Raw genomic sequence first — 24877 nt, 5'->3', positions numbered from 1 at the left:
ATAGCCAGTGGGGAAGAAAAGCAGTCCTGCTATGTGATCACTCTGATGAGGAGTGTTGAAGAGGGGCAGTGTACCTTTGGGGCAGAGTCCTGCCCTTCTCTCCAAAGGCTGTCGACATCCCCTCTTTCTCCTTTTTAGTCAGGTGCTGGAGGTTCGGAGGTCTGTCTGCCCTCCTGTGGGATGGAAGCACACCTGGGGTGTAGGCACCAGGTGCATGTGTGCAGGCTGGAGAAAGCAATGCAAGCCCAGCCCCAGCTACGCAGAGCTGAGGTGACAGCAGTTGGCCCTGTTAATGATTACCTGGCACACACCTCAACAAGGATAAGGTCATTCCTCTTCCATGCATGGCTGTGTCCCCGCACTGACACTGCAGCAACATCCACTACTAGTTCCCCAAGGACCAGGCCTTGACCAGAGATGGGAAATGCAGAGCTGACATGCCATGAATTAGCTTGTGACATTTTTAGAGGTAAAAAGCTCAAGTTAACCTATTGCAGGGAAATGCACCTGGGTTGATCACGTTCCATCTTTTTTCCTCCTTTCCTCAGTATGAGACCTCTTTCTGCAATCACAGCCTTTTGCTGCTTATTTGAGCTGGGGAAGGAGCCATTTCCCCCCATGTCCCTCAGAAAGAGCCCAAAGGGACCAAGCACAGCCACTGCTGAGAGTGATGTGCACCAATGCATCTCTGCTCTCTCACACAGCTAGCACACAGGACTTCACCGTACCTTATGCTGGGAACTCTGGTGAGATCTTCAGCTCCTGGTCAGAAACAGCTGAAGAGAAGCAGCAGTGCTTGCTCCACACCTAGTTCTTTAACAGTTCTATAGGCCCTGGTTTGCTCATCACAGTCTCGTGATTCAGATGTGCAAACCTGATGTAAACCTAAGTCCTTCTCCTTTTTTACATTGAAGTTTGTTTCAGCAGCTTTTTTGAGCTTGAGTTTAGAGGCCAAACAATGGAGGGAGGTTACTGGCTTTGCTACCTGCCCAGCTCTCAGGATCCATTTCTGCATCCTGGGCTCAAACATACAGCCTGGCATCTCCAGATCCCTCACCACCCAGAGCAGTACCTGTTGCTGTGTGTGCAGCAGGAAGGGGAGATGACATGTTCCCACATTTACCAGCTCCCCTCAAAACCTCTGCAGATGTTTAGGAAACTGCTGGCAGACTGGCAAATAAATGCGGCAATCTCTTGGAAAGTGATTCCTGGTTTCAAAGCAGCCCACAAAAAACAGCCCCGCCCTGCAACCCCACCTGTGGCAGCCCTGCTCTCAGCAGACTTCTTCCAGGATAAGAGGTGAAGTGGCTCCATTCCCTACCAGAGCTCCATTTTTCTTGCATGACACTCTCTTTTCTGGCTGCTAACTCCAAAAGATAATTGGCTTTGCTGCTGCCTTGCTCACCTCCCAAGAAAAGATGGTGGATGGGGGAAAGGAATAGTCACATCTGCAAGGTCGTTTTCATCTCCCACCAGCAGTCGGATACCACTGCTTGGCCCAAGGAGAAGGGCCGCAGCATGGCTGAGCTGGGGGCAGGCAGGTGGGTCACAAGGGATGGAACTGGGGAGATGCTTGGGACAGCATGTAAGTGATGTGCTGCTCTGGGAGCTGAGCAAGTACCCCTTTCCTGGCAACTTCCCACGAGGGGCAGAGCAAGCAGAGGAGAGTGAAAAGGGCAGAGACCATGAAAGGTCGATCCATTGATACCAGTGACCTTGATGGAGGAGGCATCCACGGAGCTGGTGGAGACTCAGGATGGTTCCCTCTACTCCACCGAGGCCCAGCTTCCATCTGAACTCAGAGCAGCAGCCCTCAGGGGAGACGGTGTCTCACTTTTCAGCTGTGCACCCTTTTGCCACTCGTTGATGTTGGGGTGCACGGTCAGCTGAACCCGCACAAGCTTCCCTGGTACCGCACCGCGGGTACGGGTTGGGGAGCACAACAGGAAGATGAGGGGGAACAAGGGACAGCTCGCCGCCGGCCCGCGCTGCCCCCGCCCCACTGGCCGAGGGGCCAGCCTGCCCCCGGGCCGGCCCTCCGCCGCCCTGCCTTTGTGCCTGCCGGGGGGCAGAGGAGGAGCTTGCGAGAAGTTTTGGGCTAAAAAGCCACCTTTTTGCTGCCAGCCGAGCCCGACGTCAGGGGCCGCTGTGCGCCGCGCGGGGCTCCGCACGCGGCCGCCACACAAAGGCAGCAGCAGCAGCTCCGCGCCGCTCCGCAGGTGAGTGCGGCCCCCGCCCGCAGCTCTCGGGGTCGGGCCCCACCGAGGTGGGTGCCCCAAGCGAGGCGAGCGGCGACCGCCCATCACTCCCCGAAGAGGCGGCAGTCATCCAGGCTGAGGGCTCCCCGGAGCGGGATGGGGCTTTGCCGGGATGGGGGAATGGCTCTGGCTGGGGAGGACCTGCAGGAAAGGGCGACTGGTCCCGGACGACCGGGGTCGGTGCCCCTCCCCCGCCAGTGCAGGATCGCCTGAGAGGAGCCAGGGAAGAGCCTGAAGATGCCGCAGGATGGAGTTTGGTAGGGAGTCAGGGCTCCTGGAGAGCAGATGGGTTGAGGCAGTGGCCCGGTATCCTACCCCCCATTCCTCGGGCGAAGCACCCCACACTGGTTCGGGGAGAACGCAGCTGGCGGAGGTCTTCCGATCAGAGCCCGGGGAGCTGCCCCGAAGCAGGGCTCGACCGCCGCCCGCCTCTCCGGAGGGCGAGGGGAAGGCTCTACGGGGCTCACAGCACAGCATCTACCCTGAGGAGGGAGCAGAGGGCAGAGGTGCGGAAGGGCGCTGCCTGCTCCCCTTCTGCCCTCAGTGCAGGGGCAGAACCCTTTTCCCTTGGAGCACCTCCTCGACCCTGAGAGGGGAAGGTGAGGCCGCCTGCTGGAAAGCCCCATAGCCCCCGGGCTTCCCTCAGCACCTCTAGGAAAGCCTCCTGGCCGTGCCAACGCTTTGGCTCACGGGCACATGCTTGGTGTCCCCTTTCCAGGCAGCAGGGAACCTCCTGCTGTCGCGGTGCTTGTCCTCCAGGCCACGGGCTTCCCGAGCGCTGGGCTGGCTCCTCGAGTGCCGGGCTGCCTGCCCGGAGGCTGGGAAGCAGCTCAGCCCGCAGAGGGAGGACAGCAGTCCTGAGCCCACCACTGCCAGAGCCAGCTGCAATTTGAGCCGAGCAAAGCCGAGCCGAGAGGTCCCACTATTGGAAAAGGGGCTGTGAGGGGGTGCTAGCCGAGCCGCCACTCCGTTCCCAGGAGCGCATGGGGACAGCACTGAGGGATCAGGAGCTGCGGAAGATGTGTGGGCCGTCTTAGGAGAAGTCTGTCGCACTACCTGCCCTGGAATGGTATCTGGAGAGAGGTCCAAGCTTTACCACTGCAACAGTGGGTATTTGAGCTCTGCTTTAGCTTCACCAGGTCATTTTTCTTTTTAGAGCTTCAGCTTCACCAGGTGATTTTATTTTTGTTTTTAGAGCTAATCCTAGATCATAAAAACCCAGAGCACCTAGAGGAGGGGGAAGAGAGAACAGGGATTGATGTTATGTGAGAGCCAGGCAGCATATGAGGAGGAGAGAAGCCAGAGCCCCGCAGGGATGCAGGAGGAGTAGGGCTATGCAGGCATGCCTGAAGGTACTATCAGCCCAGCCAGGAAAAACTTTTGTTTGCCTGGCTGTTTGGAAAACCAGTTGGGAAACTACACTCCCTTTTCCTTATGAATGCTTTAGGATGAGCCATGACTGAAGGTCTCTGCAAACCTGTGCCTGGGGAATGTGATATGCTGGGCTGAGCCTGGGAGCAAATTCAGGGGTCCCTGGGGCTGTAGCTGTAGCTGGTCATCCCCTCAGAGGCTATCCTTCTAGCGTCCCTGTGTATACATGGGCAGGGCCCCACTGCACCCATGGCAAACAGAGGGAGTCTGTGCCTGGAGGTGAGGCAGAGGTGAGCACAGAGAGCTGGGGCTGTCTGCCCTGGGGGCTTGAAAACCATGTCAGAAGGGCCTGAGCAGAAGGTGCTGGGCTGGGAGGTAGGTGTAAAGGGCACAGGGAAATGCTCTGTAGCAAAGGATGGGAGAAGTTAACAGAAGACCTGAAACCAGGGGGATGGTGTGAATAATGTGGATGTCAGAGTTGCTACCCCATAAGAGCTGCTGCAGAAAGTGGGACAGCCATATCTGTACATCAGCTCAGCTCCAGCCTTGTCGTCTGTAACCAGCCCACCTTGGCTGAGCCCTTGTTCCCTTTGAAGGCAGATGGGTGGGAGCAGAGCTGAGCTGTGCTGTGCTTGTCAGGATGGCTCCCAACCGGGCTAGGTGAGGGGGAAGGCAGATCTCACCCCCATGCCTGTGCCCTCAGCCAGCCGGTCTGTGTAATTCCCTGTGACAGTTCAATGCAGAGCAAAGCTGGCAGCTTGGCGGCGGATGCATGAAAGGTGAGTGCACTGGAGCCTGAATAATGTGGGATGCTGCTCTCTCTGGCATGCTGCCCAGGGAGCCCAGGGGAAGGAGCAAACGCTGACCCTGGGCTCTTCCCTTCGTTGATGTCCCCTGGGCCTGTGTTTCATCCTGTCCTCTACAGCCCAATGCTGCAAAGCCCGTCACAGAGCCAGGGCAGGTGCCATGTATTTTCTAGATGGCTGCTGCCACACAGATATGGGTGGCATCTTAAAAGCCTTTGGGGGAACAGAGAAGGGGTCTCCAGATTCGAAACGCTAGCTCTGCATGCCTGCACTCCTGTTCCCACTGAGAGCAGGATCTGGGACCCCAGTGTTGGCAGCAACATCCCACAGTCTCGTGATGGCAGCCAGAGAGAAGCCATGGTTCAAGGCCACCAGGGCAGGGGGACAGGGCACAGTCCCCAGAGCTGAACCTTTATGTGTGTGCATCCTTGTCACAAAGCTGCTCCCAGGTGCATGCACACCCCCTGCATGCATGGGTGGCGTGGGCAGCAGGTTCCATCTCTCCAATGAGCTCCCACATTGTGGCTGCTTTTTTTGCTGTTTAATACACTGATATAACTTTCAAACCTCTCATGGAAGCAGGTTTCTTTTCCTGGGCTTTTTTCCTTTTCCCTGCCATCCTCTGAAACTGGAGTAAGGTACTATGTGAGTTGTGTTCCCTGGCCCCAAGGCTCTTTGGTATGGGGCAGCAGCCTACTGGGTCATGGATAAAAGATCCAAGAGAAATACGTTGGCAACTGTAGGACCTTCCCCAGATGTAGTGAGGGCTGTGAAGTTCCCCATGGAGAGGATTTTGACTATATACAGGGTAATGGGGGGGCTGCAGGGGTGGGAACAATCTGCCAGACCTGCAGCTCCCTGGTAGGAGGCAGTTGTTGTAATTAGTGAACATGTTCTACTGGGGGGCAACAAGCAGGGCACAGGGGTGTACACACACATGTAGGTGGGTGTGTGCAATGGAGGCAGCTGCTGTCTTACTTCCACACAGGCTGCCCACAGCCCACAGTGCCCCTCCTCAACACCACATTGCACCCCAACCTCCAACCCACCTCTCTCCTTCTTCCACAAGGCAGGATGCAGGCTCGGAGTCTCTTCCTCCTCCTGGCACTGATCCTGGTGGCTGCAACCGCCGAGGCTGGCAAGAACAAGAAAGGTGAGGAGCAGCCTGAGGCAGGGGGCTAGTGGGGCGGGGGGCAGAGTGGGGCATGCTCCCCTGTCCCTGCAGACAGCACCCACTCCACTTTTCTGCACAGAAAAGGCAAAGAAGGATGGCTCCAAGTGCGAGGACTGGCGCTGGGGACCCTGTGTTCCCAACAGTAAGGACTGTGGCCTAGGCTACCGCGAGGGAACTTGCAAAGATGAGAGTAAGAAGCTCAAGTGCAAGATCCCTTGCAACTGGAAAAAGAAATTTGGAGGTAGGTACGTGGAGGTGGGGTGGTTGGGGACCACCGTGTGCTGGGTCACCGGGGCTAACGTCCCACCAGGTCCTGGCTAGTTCTGATGCCTCTCCACTCTCATCCAGCCGACTGCAAGTACAAGTTTGAGAGCTGGGGAGGCTGTAGTGCTCAGACAGGCCTGAAGACTCGCTCTGGCATCCTGAAGAAAGCCCTGTACAATGCCCAGTGTGAGGAGACTGTCTATGTGACCAAGCCCTGCTCCTCCAAGATCAAGTCGAAGTCCAAAGGTCAGTTCCCACCACTCATGTCCCCAGAAGGGTCCTGTTGCAACCCTGGCCAGGAGTTTTTCAGAGGTACCTTGGCCTGTTTGGATTGGCTTTGCTGGTAGTGTAGGGGATTTAATAGGATGCTCTTTCCTTTGCACTGCGAAGTCCAGCTGCTGGCTAGGTGGGATGCAGGTGCTACTAGGAAAAACCCTGGTCCCCCCACATACCACTGCCATCTTTGGTGGGATGGGGATTCCCTGCCCTCCTCACTAGGATGGTGCAAAATGTGGTTTGGCATGGCAGGAGGCTGCCTGCAGGGATGCAGCCACTTCACTGTGCTCAGCCTGCCATGCTGGCTACTTTTCTACCACAGCAGTGTCTGGGGGACTGTGAGCTGCCAGCAGATGCACTAACTCTTGTCTCCTGTGCTTCTTGAATGCAGCAAAGAAGGGCAAGGGGAAGGACTAGAGCAGGAAACCAGCATCCTCATCGGGCCCTCAACATGGTGCCTACAGGACTGGATGTCCAGCTGCAGCTGGCCCACACTACAGTCTTCCTCCTCCTCTCCTTACTACTTTCCATGACCTCCTCTTTCACTGTGATGCCTTGTTTTAATCATTAGTGTTGTAGAGAGCAAACCCACCCACCCTGCAGGATAGGCTGCCTCCTTCCTTGCTACCCCATGGGCACTACCAATGCATTCTGCTCAACTCCTCTGGGCTGGTATTGGGGTTCACTGGGATATGCTCAGATTGCTGGGATGGAACACACATTTTTCCAATCTCCAGCACAAGAGAGTTGCCTTTAGCACATCCTTTTGCAAGCCCAGGACCCTCCTTGCTCCACCATGTACTAGTGCCAGAGGGACGAGCTGGGTGTTGAATGCCTGAGTAACCCCATCACTGAAGTTTCTCACTCAAGGACTGCTCTCACCTCAGGGGTCTATTTCAGCATCCCTTTGGCTGGGGCATGACTTACCTGCAGCAGCTGAGGAAAACACAGCCATCGCCCTGAGAAGCAGCTGTGTCTCCTCTCTGTCACTTCTAACGATGTGTGTCCATGCTGGGGCTGCAGCCCCTCTGCCTTTGCCATGCCAACACCAGTGCTGGGTGGGACCTCTCCTTTTGGAATTTTTCTTTTTCTTTTTCTTTTCCAATAAAAATCTTTTTTTAAAAAAGTATCAGAACTCCTTGTTGTCCCCACAAGGTTCTGCTGTGCTGGAAACCCCAGCAAACCCCAGTTGTGCTGACCCCACTGGCACCAGCAGTGAAGTTACCATGCAGCTGGCGGCGGTGGCCTGGGTGCCACATGCACATGGTCCTGGACAAAGCACCAGACCTCACAGCCTCTTTGCAACAACGCTTCAGGTTGCCCCTCCCTTACTCTTTGCAGAAGGGATGGGCTGCAGGAAATGTCACCAGTGGGTGACAGTGGGAAGCAGGGAAGGAGCCACCTGGGTGATGACTCATTCATTCTTCACACCATGGACATTAGTTTCCTGGTCCAAGGTTTTTATTTGTCTTGGGGTGTGTTGGGCTGCAATTGTAACCATTTAAAAATACCCAGAAACCCACCAGGCATTTTGGGTACCCCTAAAGGCAGTGATGGAGGGGTTCCCATCTGCGCTGGGGCAGCCTTTCTGCAGGCTGCACCCTGGCACGAGGACAGGAAGGACATACGGACACAGAGTTTGCCGGTGCTAGAGTGGCCCCATCCCATCCATTGCCTGCACCTGGCTGTATCCACCAAGGCTTGCCCCTGGCTTTGGAGGGGGTGGGGAGCAGCCCCAGGGTGCTCAGGGTGCACACACGGCCGGGCTGGGAGGCCGGGCTGGGAGGAGGCTGGAGACGCTGGCTGAAGCCCGCATGCTGAGGGCTCTGCCGCAACACCCATGGCAGCATTACATCCATTTACAAAGCTCAGCAACCGGCTCCTTCGGCCTCCCTGGAGGAGCCCCCTGCACGCAGGGCAGGAGCAGGGCTGGAGGCCACCGTCATCCTCTCCTGCCTCCAGAGCCATGCATCAGGCCTCCCACACCCCTGTGGGGAGAGCAGGAGCCTGCTCATGGCCCAGACGAGAGACAGGGCACCTTGGCCACATTGCAGACCCTCTTCCCATCCTCTTCTGAGACCCCCAAGTCCCCCCTGTTCCTCCCAAGGACAGTTATTTTCACAGTCATTGCTGCCCACTACTCAGGGGCCCCATTCCCCCAGGGATGTGGAGCGAAATCCTGCACCACACCAGGGCTTTTCTTTGCAGTTTTAGTCTCCACCATTGTCAGAGGCAACTGGGTTTCACACTCCTCACCCAGGAGTGAAATGCTTGGTTTATCTGTCTGTCTTTCCAGCAAATTGCTGTCTGAGGGCAGAAAGGATATGAAGGGGAGAGCAGAGCCAGAGCACAGGGAATAATTCTGCCCCAGGACCCTGGGTGAGGATGTCCAAGGGCACTCTCAAGGGAAAGGAAGCATCTTGCCACATCTGTTAGGGTCCAATCTTGATTGCCTTCACAGGGGACCTGGCTAGGCCAGCAGGACTCCCCATTAGCCTGCCTGAGCCAGCCTGGTCCAAGATGTCTAGCAAATGTTTGACCCTGGTTTCTTTTCATTTCTTGGGTTATAAACGCTTTATAAGCCAATGGAAAGCATCCAGCATTAGCCCATCTGCATGCAGACAAGCTCTGATGCCTTGGAAATGGTCCGCTGGGGAAAAAGGTACATCCAGTCTTAGGAGAAACACTGATGCCATTTGGCCAATCTCAAGAGCATGGAGCTGGGAAGGGCTCCTGATGACCACATCTCCTCTTGCCTCTGGCTTTCCCGGTGGCTCCCTGAGCTAGTCCCCAGGCCCAGGGTGACTGGAAGGACCTGGACCTGCAGCTCAGAAATGCCTTGGATTTTTGTCAGCGTTGGATGAAGGGCATCCTCTGCAATCACTGCACAGTCTGCAGTGTTGTGAGTGGGGAGCAGAAGATCCCCCGCTGGCAAAGGAGGCAAAGGGAAGAGTTTCCATAAGGTTTCTGAAGTGGTCCCTGAGTACCAGTTTATCTGGCTGTGCCAATGTTCCTGTACTGGCACATGAGAAGGTGCTTGAAGGTTTTCTTGAAAGTGGCATTGCAGAGGGCGTAGCAGGCTGGGTTGATGGTGCTGTTGACATAGCAGAGCCAGTAGCCGATGGACCACACTGTTTCGGGCACGCAGGTCTCACAGAAGGTGTTGATGAGGACCATCACGTTGTAGGGTGTCCATGTGAGTATGAAGGCCAGCAAGATGGCAAATATGGTTCGGGTGACTTTCTTCTCTCGGGCAGCCATCTGGCGCTTCTTCCGTACTTGGCTCCTGGCAATGCTGGCAAACTTCCTGGCAACATTGACTGGGCGGCTGTTGGCCAGGGAGTTAGAGGCACCTGACTTGGCTGGGACAATCTCAATGGCGGTGACACATTCGGTCCCAGTCTGCTTGGTGACAATCTTAATCTTGGACCACTTGGAAGTTGGGTTCACCCGAGGCTTGGCTGGACTCTGTCCTTGCCCTGCTGGCAAGACTTCTGCTGTGGGTTTGTCTTTTGTGGTCTGGGTCATGCTGACGGTGCTGGACTCATTGGATGTCTCCTTCTCCTCCTGATGGCCAGTGGCCTCTGTCTGTGCAGATGGCTGGTCATCCACTTTCCCATTCCTCACCTCCTCCTTCACCTCCACGGCCCTCTTGGGAGAATTATTGTTGTTCTGTTTGACCACGGGGCCCTTGAGGAATCTGAGGGACTTGGCTTTCCTCTCTTTCCTGCTCTCAGGCTTGTGCCTCCTTACCCTGCTTCTGCTGGCCAGGGAGATGTGGATGTACAGCACTGTCATGATGACCACAGGCAGGTAAAAAGCAGCAATGGCTGTGCCAAATGTCACCGCGGGGTTGGAGAGGAACTGGATGTAGCATTCCCTCTCAGGGACTGTCCTCTTGCCCACAATGAACTGCCAGAACAAGATGGCAGGGGCCCAGAGAATGAAGGACAATATCCATGCGGCCGCAATCATTAGCCCTGCCATCTTGGTGGTCCTCCTGGCCGGGTATGTCAGGGGCTTGGTGACACAGAAGTACCGGTCAAAGCTGATGATGAGCAGGTTCATGACAGAGGCATTGCTCACCACATAGTCCAGAGCCAGCCACAGGTCGCACACCACGGCCCCCAGTGGCCAATAGCCTTTGATGATGTAGACCGTGTAGAGGTTCATGGAGAAGACCCCGATGATGAGGTCTGCGCAGGCCAGGCTGAAGAGGAAATAGTTGTTGACAGTCTGGAGCTGGCGGTTCACCTTGATGGAGAGCATCACCAGGATGTTCCCCACCACGGTGACAAGACTGAGCGAGCCGGTGACAGTAGCAATGAAAACCAGCTCCACTGTCTTGTAGTTGGTGGGAGGCTGCACAGCCACCTCAGAGTGGTTGCCCAGGGTGAAGTTGTCATAGGTCAGGTTGGCCATCTTTGCCTGCCAGGGCTGAGCAGAGAGGTTGTGCATGGGATCTGCAAGGAGAGTGAGGACAGAAAGGGAGAATATCAGACCTGCCAGCCTGTCCTGGCAGCATTTCCTCAGTTTCCCAGGCCACCACTGCTGTTGGCTAGTGCTCAAAAATCTCCCAGCATTCCTGGACTTCTCTCTCTCACTACAGGAGTCTGATGGAGGCATTTTTTGTGTCCCTATTTAACAGTAGAGGAGACAAACAAATTGCAAGAAGCAGGAAAGGGGCTAGGACAGTCCCATGTCCAGGGTGTGATGGTCCCTTCCTTGCATATCCCAGTGGGAGCACAACCTCGTGTGGCCCAGGGAGGCACACAGGGAGGCCAAAAGGCTGGGGGAAAAAGGACTGCAGAGCCCAGGGGGATGCACATACAGCACTCACTGCCAGAACAGCACATCATGAAACCAGTGCTCTGCCCCAGGGACAAGAGCAGGTTTAGGTATGCCCCAGGCATGTCCCACTGACCTCCCCAAAGCACTCCCCAAGAGGGGCCTAACCCACAAAACCCGTGCCGTGGTCTGCTCGGCTCACCTGTGTCTCTCACAGCAAACAGCTCCTTCTGGAAGATGAAATCTGGGAGAAGGAAAACAGCAAGTTACACCACAGCTTGCATGCATCCCACAACATCTTACTGAGAGCAGCAGCCTGTCCAGCAGAGGTGGCCCTGACCAAAGGGTGACACTGTTGAGATACAGATGCTGAAAAGCCAAAAAAGGCTGAAGAGGGGTAGTTTGGCATGGCGCAGTGCACAGCACAGCAGGCTCAGGAAAGGGAGGGAGCTGCACAAGTGCCATCAGTCAGTGATGCTGGGAAGTGATGACTCCTTCCCCCAGTCCCACATCACAGTGCAGCTGCAGCCACCCAGGCCAGGAGATGTACAGTGTGGAGTCAGACACCTCATCATGATACATGGAATTATTTATGAAAAGTGATGAGAATTGCGGAGAGAATTACGACTTCATCCAAACCAAGATGCCTGTGGTTAATCACCCAAGGTAAGAGTAGAATGGACCTTAAAAAAAATCAATAGATGAGAAGCGCTGTATTAAGATGAAAGGGAATTTCCTGGAAAATGAAGGAAAAGCAAAGGCACTGAGGGAGTTTGACTTCTGGGAGTTTGACTGGGACAGAAGAACTTCCCATTGAACCTGTCTCTCCCACACCACCCAGGCCTCCAAAACATGATGGGCCTTCACCAGCCTCATCCTGGCCTCTGGGTGCATCCCAACCCTGCCAGACCATCAAGGGCAGCCCTCCAGCAACTCCTCCTGGTGCCCAGGGCAGGGGTTCAGCCCCAAGGGCACTGCTGCCAGGAAACCAGCAGGAGCCAGCAAGTGTCCCCACAGTGGGAGTGCTCAGCACAGTGCGTCTGGCTTGGGTGATGGCTCCAAATGCCTGGGACTCCAAAGCTGATTTTGCTGAAATGTGCCATTAACAGGCACCTCTTCCAAGACAGGTCTGGCAGGCTTTGAGATCAGTTTGTCTGTTTTAAGTATTTGAAAAGAAATGCCCTTTTCTTTCATCTGTGGTGAGGGTAGGAGATGTCTGCCATCAGCAAATAGCCAAGTTTTTAATATAAGCACTTTCTAAAGAGATACATGTGTAATTTAATGGAAATGTGGCTGCTGAGATGCTAAAGTAAGGGTCTGATGTAGCCATTTAGGCAGCTTCTGCCTTATCAAGCTGTGATAGTGGTGGAGCTCCTCTTACAGGTGCAAGGAAAAAAAGTGGGTGAGGGACAAAGAAATACCTCTCTGTCATTATCCTCTAAGCATGTCTGTGAAGACAAAAGGCTTTTAAAAGAAAGCAGTGCCCTTTGGTACATGCTACATACCAGATATGGATGGGGTGAGGAACCCTGGTAGCATTGCCCAGGCTTGGAGCTTTGCACCCAGCTCCAAGCACAAGGGATGCATCAAGAGAGAGGGAAAAAGGTTTCTGCTGCCATCCTTCCTGGGCACCCAGCCAGGGATGTGAGAAGAGGTGATAAGTGTATAAAATGGCTCAGAAATATATAATCATGGCAGTTTGGGGGTTGGTTTCAGTACAATTGAAATGACTTTTAATTTCTTCACTTTGATGAGATGGGAAGATTTAACTGTCATTCTTGTAACAGCTAATCAAACTGATCAGACAAGCTAGCAATCATGCAGACATCTACCCCAGCTCTTCCAAGAAGAATTTGAAAGTCTTGAAAAGAAACCTTTCCATCGTCTCTGCTAAAATGTGGGTTTCAGTTTTCTCACTTTTGTTCATGAACTGGCATCCTCTTCTAAGCGTGTCTAATTAATTATCAGCCTTGACAGAGGCTTGTGTTCTTAGTTACCCAAAGTAAGAAAAGTCCATCTCAACCCCGAACTGTTCTGTACGTATCCCAAGACCGGGAGCCCCATACACGAGCCTTTGGATGCCACCCAGAGGTCAATGTCGCAAACTGGTGTGAGGAGGCAGAGGCAGCTGCCGTCTCAGGGTGGAGGGCTTAAACACTGACTACTGTGAAAAAAAGCCTTCACCTAATAGCAAAAAATAAAGCAATCCCCTGTTTGAGGGAAGGAGGAGGACTGAAAATGTTTAAAGGTGTGAAGATAACATACAACACAGAGCAACACGTCTGAGCTGGCAGCTCTGTACTCTGCTCACCCTTGCCTCAGATCCCCTGGCTATTCTCTGCCACACCCCAGCCCACCGGGCATCCCTTCTTTTCCCATCTTCTACTCTCCATTCCCCTGTCTCTCTCTTCTGCCCCCGACACCCTCTCTGAGCTCACTGGGACGACTCAGCACTACCTTTGCCTTCCTGAGCAGAGGAAGCAACTCAGTCTGGAGCTGGGAGAAGGCCAGGGATGCTACAAATTTGGTAGGTTTGTGCAGCTGACCAAGCCATGCACCATAACTGAATGGGCAGTAGGCATAGATCTCTGCCTGTGAGATGGAGAACATGCAGGCTGTTTGGGAAGGGCCTGGGTGAGAGCACAGCCCTCAGGCAGTCACACACTCTGTCTGCATCCTCATCATGTGTCCAAAGATGGAGAGAGCACACAGGAGGCCTGTGGAGCTGCACCAAACTCAGCAGTGTGACACCATCTCCACCCTCATGCCAGCCACATCACTGTTCCCAGTGCTGTGACACCAAGACACCAGACACCAAGGGACTTCTCCAGGACTTGGTGTCTCTCCACTAAATGCCCTCCCTATGTACTCCAGTGCCCCATGCTTGCTCCCTGCACCTCCAGGAGTGCATTTCTTCTCTCCCTCCCCTCACAGCCCCTATCCTACATCACACTCTCTGTCTCCGTTCCCTTTTGCACCCTACTTTCATGATGACACCACAGACAGGGAGGAGACATAGCTTTGACAAAGCTGAGAGAACACTTTAGAAGGGCTCCTAGGGCTGACACCCTTACCTGTGACACCAATTGGCTTTTCAGACTGCATACAACCATTCTTTCTCAGACAGTGCTGTCCCACACCTGCTTGCACCAGCCAGATACAGCAAATTCCCTCAGACTTTTGGCAGTGATTTATAGCTGGTTTTCTCCTCTCCATCGAAGCTGTTGGGAGACTCCAGCTCTTTACTGATAGCATCCTCCAGTCCAAGTGTTTCTGTGGCTGCTGTAGTGGCCACCAATTGTGTCATCAAGGGAAATACCTTTCCCTTCCCACACAGCCACAGATCCAAGCAGAAAAAAATTGTAATTTGGGTGGGGTCCAACTACTGCGGGCAGCAGCAAGGTCTCCACTGCTGCCGGCAATCATGGGTGTGACCACTCTTGTGTGAGGATTCAACTTCAGAGCAAGAGCAAAGCCAGTGCTCTGTCGCAGGGTGACACCCAAGACCACAGCAGAAAACTCCTGCTATTTACTTGGTGTACCTCATGTGCCTTACCAGCAAACCTTCCCAGCCTGTCAGCTCCTACAAACTGCCTCGCAGCCTCTTGCCAGGTGGGAGAGGAGAAAGCCCTGTCATGGACTGCTGGTGACCATCCTGTACCCAAGAATCTGCAGTAGCTGGAGGCTGGTGTTCCATCGGCTGCAGCTCGTGACTGAGCACCTGCTGAGCACCCAGCTCGCGTGGCATGGAGGGTTTAGCTCCCTCCCGCCCCTGCTGCTCCTTATGTGGAAGGAACTGGCCGCCCTCTGCACCGGCACAGCAAAGGCTATGGGAGAGGTTGGTATTTACACACACCCATGTGATGGTGGCAACTCAAGCCGTGGGATGAGCTCCTGGAGCAAGCAGCCCTCTTGCCCCAGTGTTCCCCTCCTCTTCTCTCTGTACTGCACAGCCTCCCTCTGCTCCACAGCCCCTGTCCCACCTGTCATCACCAGCCATCTCCTTTCCTGTTCTGACACTGCCCCATCCCAGCATCATCCTCAGGGCTGGGGATACCCAGGGAGGAGGTGCAAGTGGGGGCAAAGCCATGTCTGGTCCACATGCGGCTGAAGTGACATTCTGCCTCTGGGAACGAGCAGAGCTCTGCAAGGAACCCCATCATAAAGCAAGCCCCACACTCACACACTTCACAGGGGAAGGAGAGGAATCAGAGAAAGCTGTGCTTTAGCAGACATCTATGGGTGTGAGCTGCTCCCAGAGGAATTGGGCTTTAGCCCTGCATGGGTTTGGAGCAACAGCACAACTGAAAGCAGCCTCTAGCCTGGGGACAGGATGGAGGGGCTGTGGCTGTCAGCTCCTGGCTGAATGGATCCTGTGGGGCTCTGGGTGCTTCCTGTCTCCAGGAGGGAGGGAAGGTGGCCCCCTCCACCACAGGAACATTCCAGGAGAAGGCACACATCACCTCTGGGTGCCTAAGGCTGGGCCTGGGCACATCACCCTTGGTATCCCATTTGGAAAGAGCTAGGCCAGCCCTACTGTCTTGGCCTTCCTAAAAGTGCAGAGAGGGTAAAAGTCTTGACAGGATTAATCCTGTCAGGTTAAACTGCTGATGTGATGTGGGGCTGGGCAGTTTGTGCAGCCGCGACCACAAGGAGGAGAGGAGAGAGAAAAAAGAGGGAACAGAAGACACTAGACATTTATGGCTCACGCTCACAAAGGGAAGGTATACTTAGGGTAGGGTGGCAGTTTGTGGTGCTAATTGCATTATCTAATATCTGTTAATTAGTTCCTGAATCATAGCACCACTTTACAACTAGTGAAGGGTTGTTCTGGTTGACAGATTCACACCCCTCAGAGTGTGAAAACAGAATTCCTAGATACTGGGAACAGGCACCTTAGAAATACAACATACGAGAGAAGACAGAGGGCAGGCCTGTGTCTGGCAGGGGGAGGGTTGGTGTTGGTCTGCTTCCATGCCTCTGTGCTGGAATGATGAAGGCAATAAACAACCAGAAAAACAGAAAGGAGATGAGGGGTCAGCAGGATCTGTTGCGTTAAAATGGCAGGGCCCCCCTGCCCTCCAAGATCCAGCTGGTGGCTGTGCTTTCACCCCTCTGGTCAACTGATCCCTGAAGTCTCTCCAGAGGAGATCAGAGCCATTGTGGAACAGGAATTGTTTTGTCAGTAACATATGGGGTGGTTCTGGGCATTTGGTTTTTCCATTGAATAATTTATTCTTCTTTCTTCCTCTGCTATTCAACTCATGAGGCAAAGCAATTTCCTCTATCCCGCAAGTTAAGAATCTCTGATAGGTTTTCCTGGAGCCACTGGAGAAGCAGTAAGTTCAGTGGCACAGGAGCAGCCAGCTTTCAGGGGAAGGTGAGGGGACCAGAGAACCCCCCTGTGCCTGACGTGTGTTGTGCATCAGGTTTGTAAAATTTGCTGTGTCCAGGGCCAGAAGGGAGTGTTGCAGTTGAGTAAGCCCACCACCCTGGCAAGCAAGCCAGGAGCCTCCCTGCCCTGGCTGCTGCCTGGAGCTGTGTGGCTGATGCTGGCTGTCAGAGTGAAGCCGAGGCGCCGTGCCCAGGGTGGCTTGTGTCCGGCTGTGGGAAGCGCTCCCTGGTGGAGCCGGGGCTGTTGAGCTGCTCCTGCAGGGAGAGCCCAGCCCAGCAGCCTCACCAGCACCCCACAGCAGCCAGAGCTGCACCCCTCTTGCCCAAACTTGCCTGTGCTTACCTGTGCCCCCAGCACTTGCCGGTATCCCTAATGTGCCCTTTGCAGGTTGTAAGAGGCTGCATGACACTTATCCACAGCACCACCAGAAAAGAAGCAAGCCAGTGAGAAAGTGTTTTTTAAAAAGTAATTGAAAGGTCACTCCTATAAATAGCCTACCATCATACTGGTCACTCTGACAATTAATTAACCTCCTGTCACCCAGTTATTAGGCCAAATAAATAACCTATCAGTGGAACATTACTAGCAAGTGTGCATGGCAAATGCCATGCAAGTCAAAGTCCAGCCTTACCCTGCTGTGCCCAGCCTGCAGCTCCCAGGCACCGGCGACTCCCCAGCAGCTCCCACGCCTGCACTGGCTCCGACGGCAGCATCCCGAGGGGAGAAGGCTCACCATGGCAGCATCAAGTGGGATGAGGGGGACACAGTGCCCTCCCCCCAGTGCCCTGTGCCTCGGCCGCCCCAGGGCTGCAGCTGCCTGCTGGTGGCAGAGCTCAGGCCATGTCGCTGAGCTAGGAAGGTGCTGGGTTTCCAGCTGAGCCTGGGCTGGAGCCACACTTCTCCCCTCCCATCCACTGCATTAATGCTCTCTGCCTCAGAGAGATGCTCATGTTCTTTTATATGCCTGGGATGGAGCTTTAAAAGAACCCAGCTGTTTCAAGGCAGCACAGCAGAAATAACCCCACTGCAGCTACAGGTCCCACTGCCAGGAAGGGCTCTGGGACCAGCCAGCAGAGAGGAAAGAGGGGTGTGAGACAGGATTGCAGCAACAAGTGACTGCCTGGATTGGCTGGGCTCTTCCCAGGGAGAGGTTAGTGGCCAGGACCTGGTTAGATACCTGTGGGAGAGAGAATGGTGGAGGAGGGACTGAGAGCTAAAGGGGCAATTGCTGCAACACCTAAGAGCTGTTTGCTTAGAAGAGCAATTCCCCCTGCCCCAGGGACAGGCCTTGCCCGGGGATAGCAAGGGGGAAAGACTTGGCTCTTTTTGGGAAGTCAGCTCAGCCTGCCACAGCCCCCGCAGCCACAGGTGCCTGTGCCAGGTCCCTACCATCCACATGGGGGAATCTGCCTCCCAGGCCTGTCCCAGGTGCCAGGGCTGGTGCTGAATAAGGAAGGGGCTGCCCCCATGCAGAGACCTGCAGCACCCTGCATGCACCCTCTTTGTCCCCACAGTCCCATGAACTGTAGGTGGAGATGCAGCTCGGGCAGTCAGAGATGCAGTGCTGCTCTGGCAGAGGGGACATGTTCGTCTGTAACTCACCCCAGAGCTGAGACACCGCAGAGAGCAAACAGTAAGGTGCTCATCTGAAATTTTAAAGACCTGACAATGGAAACAAGAGTTCCTTGCCCCATGGAGCAGCGTGAAGCTCTACAGGGCTTTGAAAGGACAAATGAGCCAGCTAAGTAATGGATGAGAGAAAAGAGCTGATGCCCTGAGCCAAGGGCAGAAAATCAGGCAGGAGCAAGAACCCTGCTGGATGGATGTGTATGTGAGAGCCCTAGTCCTGGGGGCAGATAGATGGGAATCTTTGGGGTGCTAATGAAAAAGGAAACTGAAAATACTATACCCCATTTGGCCACAAGACCTGCCAGAGGATTTGGAATTTTTGCCTGAGCAAAGGGATAGAGTGAAGAAGAGGAGCTGTGGCAGAAGGTGGGCAAGAGAGCCTAGGGTATGGACAGGCAGAATGGAAAATGTGGGGGTCAGGGTGCCAGAGGAGGAGACCAGGTATGAAATCCCTACAACAGAGAAGAGGAGGGATGGAGAGGCAGGAGGTGGGAATAGTCTTGGTCTGCCAGGGAGACATTACTTATCTCCTCCACAGAAAAGTCCTAAGAAAATCTTCTGAGGAGGGACCTCATACAGAGACATTGCCTGCAAACCTCTCCCTTCTGCCTTCTCTGGAGGCTCCCACCAGTTCCTTGCTGGGCAGAGTGGGAGCTGTGCTGGAGCTGGAAACCTCTGTGGGCTGCAGCTCTCTGACTCAGCAGCCAGCTGTGCCTGGAGTCACCTGTCTCACTGCAGGATGGTGATCCCCAGCTCGTCGTGCTGGTTCTGAAGGAGGCAGGGGCTGGCCCCCATGCAGAGATGTGCAGCACTTTACACTCACCCTTTTCGCCCCACAAGGGCCCCATGAGCCATAGGGTGGGGATACAGCTCAGACAGTCAGGGATGCAGTACTGCTCACCCCATCCTAATGCTTCAGGCAGCACCCCACAGCACAGGGCAGGGGTTTTAGTCACCTCATTGACAGGGACTGCACATAGTAGCAGAGGATTTCATGAGTTGAGCATGACTTATGGGCCTTGATGAGTTATCTGAGCTCTGCAAGAAGCATAGAGACCACCATGCTAGACACTGCTCCTAAGTGCTGCAGAAAGGCAGGCCCAAGGCCGGGCAATCCATGCCTGTTTTCAGGCAAAGACAGATGCCAGAAGGGTTTCATTACTCTCCACTCCTCTCTGTACACATGCATGCACTTTTTTGGCCTTATCTGGGACTGCACATAATGTAACTGTCAGCAGAGGAGGGATCCAAACTACCCCAGAGGCACTAGAGACGGCGAGATGCCAGGTACTCTCCCATCTCAGTCATGCAAAGATCCCTCAAGGACCTTAATCCCTCTTCAGCAGAGCCAGTCTGCCGTGCTGCCTGGGACTTGGGAGCTGACACTGACACTGGGAGGGTCTGCAAGTGAGGGGTCAGTGAAGCACAGTGCCATGGAGGCCTCTGGAGAGCTGCTCTGTGACCTGGAGCGGATGCAGGGGCCCGGGACATCGTGTTTGAAGACTCATGTTTTCAGACCTCAGTGTTGCACAACTGCAGCTGAGTTTCCCACAGACAAATCAATCTAATTCTGCTTAAGGAGGCTGAAGACATTAACCCCTTAACTGGCCAATGCAACCAAATTCACTGGGAGCCTTAATCGTGCAGATGACATTTCACTTCCAGACAATTCCAGCTGAGGCTCCTGGTGTCAGCCCCCACTGCCTCCTCTGCCAAGCTGCAAGGTGCTATCCAATCTGTTAGATTTAAAAGCAGTTGTGGTACCAGAGGGGCTGCTTCTCTGCCTGGCTTTCTTGGCTGGAGGAGCACAGCCACCCTCAATAGCTCAGTAACTCGCCGAGAGCTCAGGCCAAGCCTGCTGAGCTCAAGGAGCTCCATGGTTTGCACTGAATTCTGCCTTTAAAGGACAAAATTCCTAGCTGCTGCCTCTCCTTCACCAACTGACCTGGGATGTAACTCCTCTCTGAGGCTCTTAAAAACAAGTGAACAGCCCTGTGCTTCCCCATGTCCCTCTCCAGCTCTCTCTGAGTCACTGGAACAGGTGGGAGAGGTTCCTCTGCAGCCGCACGCCTCAACCTGCCTAACGCTGGGGCAGGAGGTGGGAAGGGAACGGGGCATCTCTGCCACTGCCTCAGGCAGCGAGTGGGAATAGGGCACACATTGTACAGGACATAAAGGCGTGATGGGGACACGGTCACAGCAATGCGGAAGAGCCACTGTCACTCACACAGCTCTGATTTGCAGGACCTCCAGCAGTAGTTTTGGGGATTGTCAGAGAGACAAAGCACTGTGCCTACAGCCATTGCATTTGCAGGCTTGGACAGGCTGGTGATGTTAATTTTCTCTGCAAACTTGCATCATACAAGGTATAAACGGAGCCTTTGTTGGAGTTCCTCCTCCATGTGGTGCAGCCTCAGGGCTGAAGGCATCTCTGGAGGGTCCCGAGAGCAGCCCCAGGGCAAAGGCGTGAGCAGCTGTGCCCAGCATGAAAGGGGTGGGGCTGGGGAGCATCTCCAGCAGAGCCTCATTTGCAATGCTCACAGTGACAGGGGACTCGGGGTCTGAAGATAGGTCAAATGATGTTGTCCTGGCACAGAGTCAAGTCCCAAGAGGATCGATCTTCAGGGAAGGTGGGATGGCTGCCAACAGGCACAAGGAGTGAGGACACCCAGGTGTCTCTAGCTGGGGGAACAGGGACTGGTTGTGTGTCTCCTGCTAAAACTCTGTCTCTAAGCGTCAAGGGGAGGATCCATATATGAGACACCGTGGGCCAGCCTGACCAGGGAACATTCGCCCCAGATTAATTTGTTTAGGAATTGCCTAACTCCTTGAAGCTTCAGTAAATGAATTTGTCTGAATACAGGGCAAGGGCCCACCTCAGTGTGTTCAAGGGTCTGGATGCAGCAAGACTATGACATGCCTAGAGGCTTAAAAGGATGTCATGATGGGTTGTGCTCCTGGGGACAGTCAGGGCTGGCACACTCCTCTCTTGGCTGTGAGTTGGACAGCAGCCACACATTCGGGCTCACCTCTTGGTCTGCCAGGGCCCTGGGCAGGAGAGTGCATGAGTCTTCCTTAAAGCTGGTGTCCGCTTTCTGACTGGTCACACAAATCCCTCAGAAGAAGGATGTATTTGGCATGGTTCCAATCACCTGCTTGAAGAGGCTTCAACACTGCCTGGATGTGGAGCCTCACTGCAACCACTGGTACCTGGCACACTTGTGGTGGGTGCTGGTGCTTGGGCAGGCTAAAGAGCAGTCAGCAGAGGATGCTGGGATGGGAATTAAGAGAGCAAAGGAAGTACATGGGAATGATCTGATCCAAAACTCCCATTTCCTTGCTGTGTCAGATCCTGCACTCTCATATCTCCCCAAAACATGTATTTTAAACGTGCAGTTTTAGAGCCAGCCCAGAATGGATGCTGAAATGCAAAGCAGATCTCCTCTCTTGTCTTACTGGAGAGCAATGAGGGTACAGACCCGTGTCAGACTGAGGAGCAATTGGCTTGAGGACAATGCCCGCTTCTCCAGAAGATGCCCATCAAAGCCCTGACATAGCACGCCAAGGAGAAGGGGTCAGCTTCCTCACAAGAAACAGTTGCTGCGTATCTGCTCATGTGGAAAGAGGAGCTGTGTTTATGCATAAAGCAGCAGCCCCTTGCAAACAGCCTCCATCTCCCTCTCCTTTCACAACTGATCTCCCTGCTGCCTTTGCAGAGCTGCATCTGCCACCTCGGCTGGGTGCTCACCAAACCTCTTCACCTCTGTGCATGCTGCTGGTCAGGGCTCAGCAGGGCAGAGAAGGGATCAACGCAAAGGTGTGCTAGGGACTGCTTTGCATCAGCTGCTCCTCCTGGTCTCACTATTTTTATTCCCTATTTTTGTCTTTCTTATTTTTTTTTTCCCCCTTTTTTATTCTGGGGAGATATTTGTCATTTTAAGAACAAACAACAAAACCCCAACCATGGCAAAACCTGCCATCAATGGGGTGCTTGTGGGGACAGTTAAAAGAGAAAAATCATGCTCCTTCTGCAAACTCAGAGTAATCGGATCACAGCATTAATTAATCATTTCAGTTCATTTCTCTTCTATGAAAGAAAACAGACGGACCTGCTGAGACAGGTATGCCCCTCGCGTGAATAAACAAACCACTTTTACTGGCAGCCCTTCTCCCGCCAGCTTTCCTCTGCCCACTCAGCAGGTCACTCCCAGGGCTGCTGCTGCTCCATCCAGAAAAAAAAAAAAAGTGGCTGCCACTCTGAGCAAGGGCACGTTGGCTTGGCTCCTGCAGGAGCCGGGGCTGCTGCCCAAACTGCACCCCCTCTCCCATCCCAACCTGCCACACCCCGGGCTCCCACCACTGGCCGCCATCCCGGCTGAAGGGTGAGCCAGGGATGGGTCGCTGATGAGGATCTCCACTGGATGCCCTGCTCTTTGCTGGATGTCCCGTGGAGGCCTAGTCCAGGCTGGAGAGCAGCAGCAGGTGCTCAGATCACAGGAGTTAGGGCGTTAGGAAGCAGGAGGTGGTGCCCAGCAGTAGAGACAGCGAAAGCATCTTGGTGTCACCTGTGATTTCAACGTGGGCATTGTCTCTGGTGCTGTTTCACCAAAAGCCTGAGCCCTGGGATCCTGTCACCTGAGTATTTTGATAGACAGTGCCTGCATCAACAAGCCACCCAACTGCATTGGTAGCAACCCTTCTAGCCCCTCTGTTCACTCTGTGAGTTGTGCCAGAAGTCAAACCACTTTTGGAGGTCACTCAAGGCAGTTGTGACAAAGCAGGGAGCCTCCAAATGCCCAAGCAGAGCCCACCTACCAGCAGGGCACAGGGGAACACCAGCTGCTTCTCAGGTCGGGAAGTATCTCCCTAGCTTTGGGCTTTCCAAAGACCAGCTAGAAAAATCCATCCACAGCACAATCAGAGGGGTTGAAAACAGGTGAGACAGAAGCCAGTGCTGCTTTTATTTAAGAAAAATGATAAGAACTGTTCCTTGATTTGAAGCCAATGTTATGATTTTGGAAAGAAAGAAGGGTGGGGCTGCCTGACTCTTGTCCATGATGTGCCAACAGAGAGCACGGGGCAGCTCTGTCATTACCAGCAGAAAGGGTGCAACAGGGCCAGAAAGGGGTAAAGGGAAGGTGAGATCCACACTGAAGGAGTGAGTGGGCAAGATCTGTCTCCCTTGAAATGCCTAACCCAGCAAAGGGCTCTGTGAAAAGGGGGCAAACTTCTGCCTAGTCATGTCCTGGCCACAAACCACAAGCCCCAGAGGGGTTTGCCCAGTATGGTGACAAAGTATCCAAAAGATAGGGGATCCTCTCCCTGTTGGTCTTGTTGGAATAGAGAGGGAAGCAAAGAAAGCGTGCAGGTAGTTTGCTGTCCAGGAATGTCTCCTTCCAAGAGAAGGCACCAGGGGAGCAAATAACTCACATCCTAGGTTTCCTCCTGGGGGGTGCCTGCCCCTGGAGCCGCAGGCTGCTCGTATTCCCTACTCAGGGTGCTGACAAGGCTGTTTCCTGGGTGACAAAAGGGACCCGAGGTTCCTCGGGCGACGGATCCCGGGAACGATGTTGGTTTGGATAGGAGCAAGGAAAGGGGGTGCCGAACATCCCCCCGGTGCCCTGGCAGGGCTGCAAGGCTCCAGACATCCCGGGGCAGCGAACCAGTGCGAGGGTCCGGACCCGCGGGGCACCCCGGCGTTCCCGGAGAGACGCAGGAATGTGGGAAAGTTGGCAGAGACACCTCCCCCATTCCTGGGGCGACCGCGTTGCACATCCCCCCGGGGGTGCGGAGCCCCCTCCCCATGCACCCTGAAGCCATGCTGACACCCCCGCCGGACCCCGCGGGGGATGCCCGGCGCCCCCCGCCCCGCGCACACGGAGCCCCGAGCAGCGACTCACCGGGCAGCCCGGCCCAGGGCGCGCCGCCGCCCGGCGCCGAGCGGTTCTCAGCGGCCATGGTGCCGCGCCGCGCCCGCGGGGGCTCCGGCTGGCATGGCCCGGCCGGCTCCGGCTCCGGTCCCGGCTCCGGTCCCGGCTCCCGGTCCCGGCGGCGCCGCGAGCGGCGGAGGGGCGGGGAGAGGGGAGGGCCCGGAGCTGCCGGCTCGGCCCCGTCCTCCTCCCCCCGCCCCCGCCCTCCCCCGCCCCCAGATGTGTCGCCCCCAGATGTGCGCCCCCCTCGCCGCCACGAGAACGCACCGGGGCGGGGGCGGGGAGGAGGGGGGCTCACGACGTCAGGAGCCGCTGCCCATCCCCCGCGCCGCCGTTGCCCCCGTCTCAGACGTGGCTGCCCGTCCCCGCCGGCCAGACGTGCGGCAGCGCTCCTGCAGCACCCCGGACAGCGCTCCCGGGACCGCCCGCTCCCCGCGCCGGGCTCCCGGCACCCGCCGGCGGGGATAAGTCCCGACCCGCTGCAGCCCGCAGCGCCGGGAGCACCGGCGTCCCACGGCGAGACAGAGCGCGGAGCAGGGAGGCGCGGAGCGCAGCCCCTCACGGCCTGGGCAAAGGGAGGCCTCGACGCCTTCCCCAGTCCCCAAAAATCTCTGCCGAGCTGTCACTAACACTCGGAATTGCGGTGTTCATACATAACAACAACCTCTTCAGGCAGCTCCACAGCCAGCTGACTGACCGGCCCCCAGGTCTAGCTTTTGGTAATGAGAAGGTGTCAAACAAGAAGAAACAAAGGGACAAGGGGGGAAAAAAAAAGTGTTCCCTTTCCTGTACACCTTTCCCCTTCCCTCCACTTTATACCTAGAGCAACTCCCTTACCCACCCGCTGCCTCTCACTTGGGCTGTCTCACAGACACACGGGTATCATTTTCCCATCTGCTCGGCTCTCACACACACATGCATAGACACACACAGACAAATGAACACCCCACTGGAACCCTCCTTTGAAGCGATTACAGCAGCAGATG

The 24877-nt window shown here is 55.1% G+C and overlaps 2 protein-coding genes across 4 annotated transcripts; one reads left to right on the top strand and one right to left on the bottom strand.

Annotated features, from left to right (window-relative positions):
- The first annotated feature begins 2064 nt into the window (after positions 1-2064).
- Positions 2065-7228, top strand: MDK (midkine). 2 transcript variants are annotated; one of them, XM_002200118.7, is made up of 5 exons: positions 2065-2219; positions 5509-5588; positions 5689-5850; positions 5958-6119; positions 6541-7228. In XM_002200118.7, the coding sequence occupies exons 2-5, from the start codon at positions 5510-5512 to the stop codon at positions 6564-6566; spliced, it is 429 nt and encodes a 142-aa protein (XP_002200154.5). In that variant the 5' UTR covers positions 2065-2219; position 5509; the 3' UTR covers positions 6567-7228. The 2 variants fall into 2 exon arrangements, with proteins under 2 accessions (XP_002200154.5, XP_012429530.5); XM_012574076.5 differs by having other exon boundaries at positions 2090-2219; positions 5505-5588.
- A 364-nt stretch (positions 7229-7592) lies between these two features.
- CHRM4 (cholinergic receptor muscarinic 4) lies at positions 7593-24041 on the bottom strand. 2 transcript variants are annotated; one of them, XM_030274260.4, is made up of 3 exons: positions 23862-24041; positions 11140-11181; positions 7593-10612 (listed from the first exon to the last, which is right to left on the bottom strand). In XM_030274260.4, the coding sequence occupies exons 1-3, from the start codon at positions 23917-23919 to the stop codon at positions 9141-9143; spliced, it is 1572 nt and encodes a 523-aa protein (XP_030130120.3). In that variant the 5' UTR covers positions 23920-24041; the 3' UTR covers positions 7593-9140. The 2 variants fall into 2 exon arrangements, with proteins under 2 accessions (XP_030130120.3, XP_072786052.1); XM_072929951.1 differs by lacking the exon at positions 23862-24041 and adding an exon at positions 16964-17263.
- Positions 24042-24877: the final 836 nt, after the last annotated feature.

Source organism: Taeniopygia guttata, chromosome 5 (assembly GCF_048771995.1).
Source record: "Taeniopygia guttata chromosome 5, bTaeGut7.mat, whole genome shotgun sequence".
Taxonomy (NCBI): domain Eukaryota; kingdom Metazoa; phylum Chordata; class Aves; order Passeriformes; family Estrildidae; genus Taeniopygia; species Taeniopygia guttata.
Note: the sequence above shows the minus strand (reverse complement) of the source record. Positions and strands in the feature narration are given on the sequence as shown.

Coding starts and splice junctions, on each gene's coding strand:
- MDK (XM_002200118.7), top strand. CDS start 5,510: ATGCAGGCTCGGAGTCTCTTCCTCCTCCTGGCACTGATCCTGGTGGCT. Junction 5,589..5,688: donor GGCTGGCAAGAACAAGAAAG/GTGAGGAGCAGC, acceptor TTTTCTGCACAG/AAAAGGCAAAGAAGGATGGC. Junction 5,851..5,957: donor CTGGAAAAAGAAATTTGGAG/GTAGGTACGTGG, acceptor ACTCTCATCCAG/CCGACTGCAAGTACAAGTTT.
- CHRM4 (XM_072929951.1), bottom strand. CDS start 17,045: ATGCTGCCGTCGGAGCCAGTGCAGGCGTGGGAGCTGCTGGGGAGTCGC. Junction 11,182..16,963: donor TGCAGGCTGGGCACAGCAGG/GTAAGGCTGGAC, acceptor TCCTTCTCCCAG/ATTTCATCTTCCAGAAGGAG. Junction 10,613..11,139: donor GTTTGCTGTGAGAGACACAG/GTGAGCCGAGCA, acceptor CTCTCCTTGCAG/ATCCCATGCACAACCTCTCT.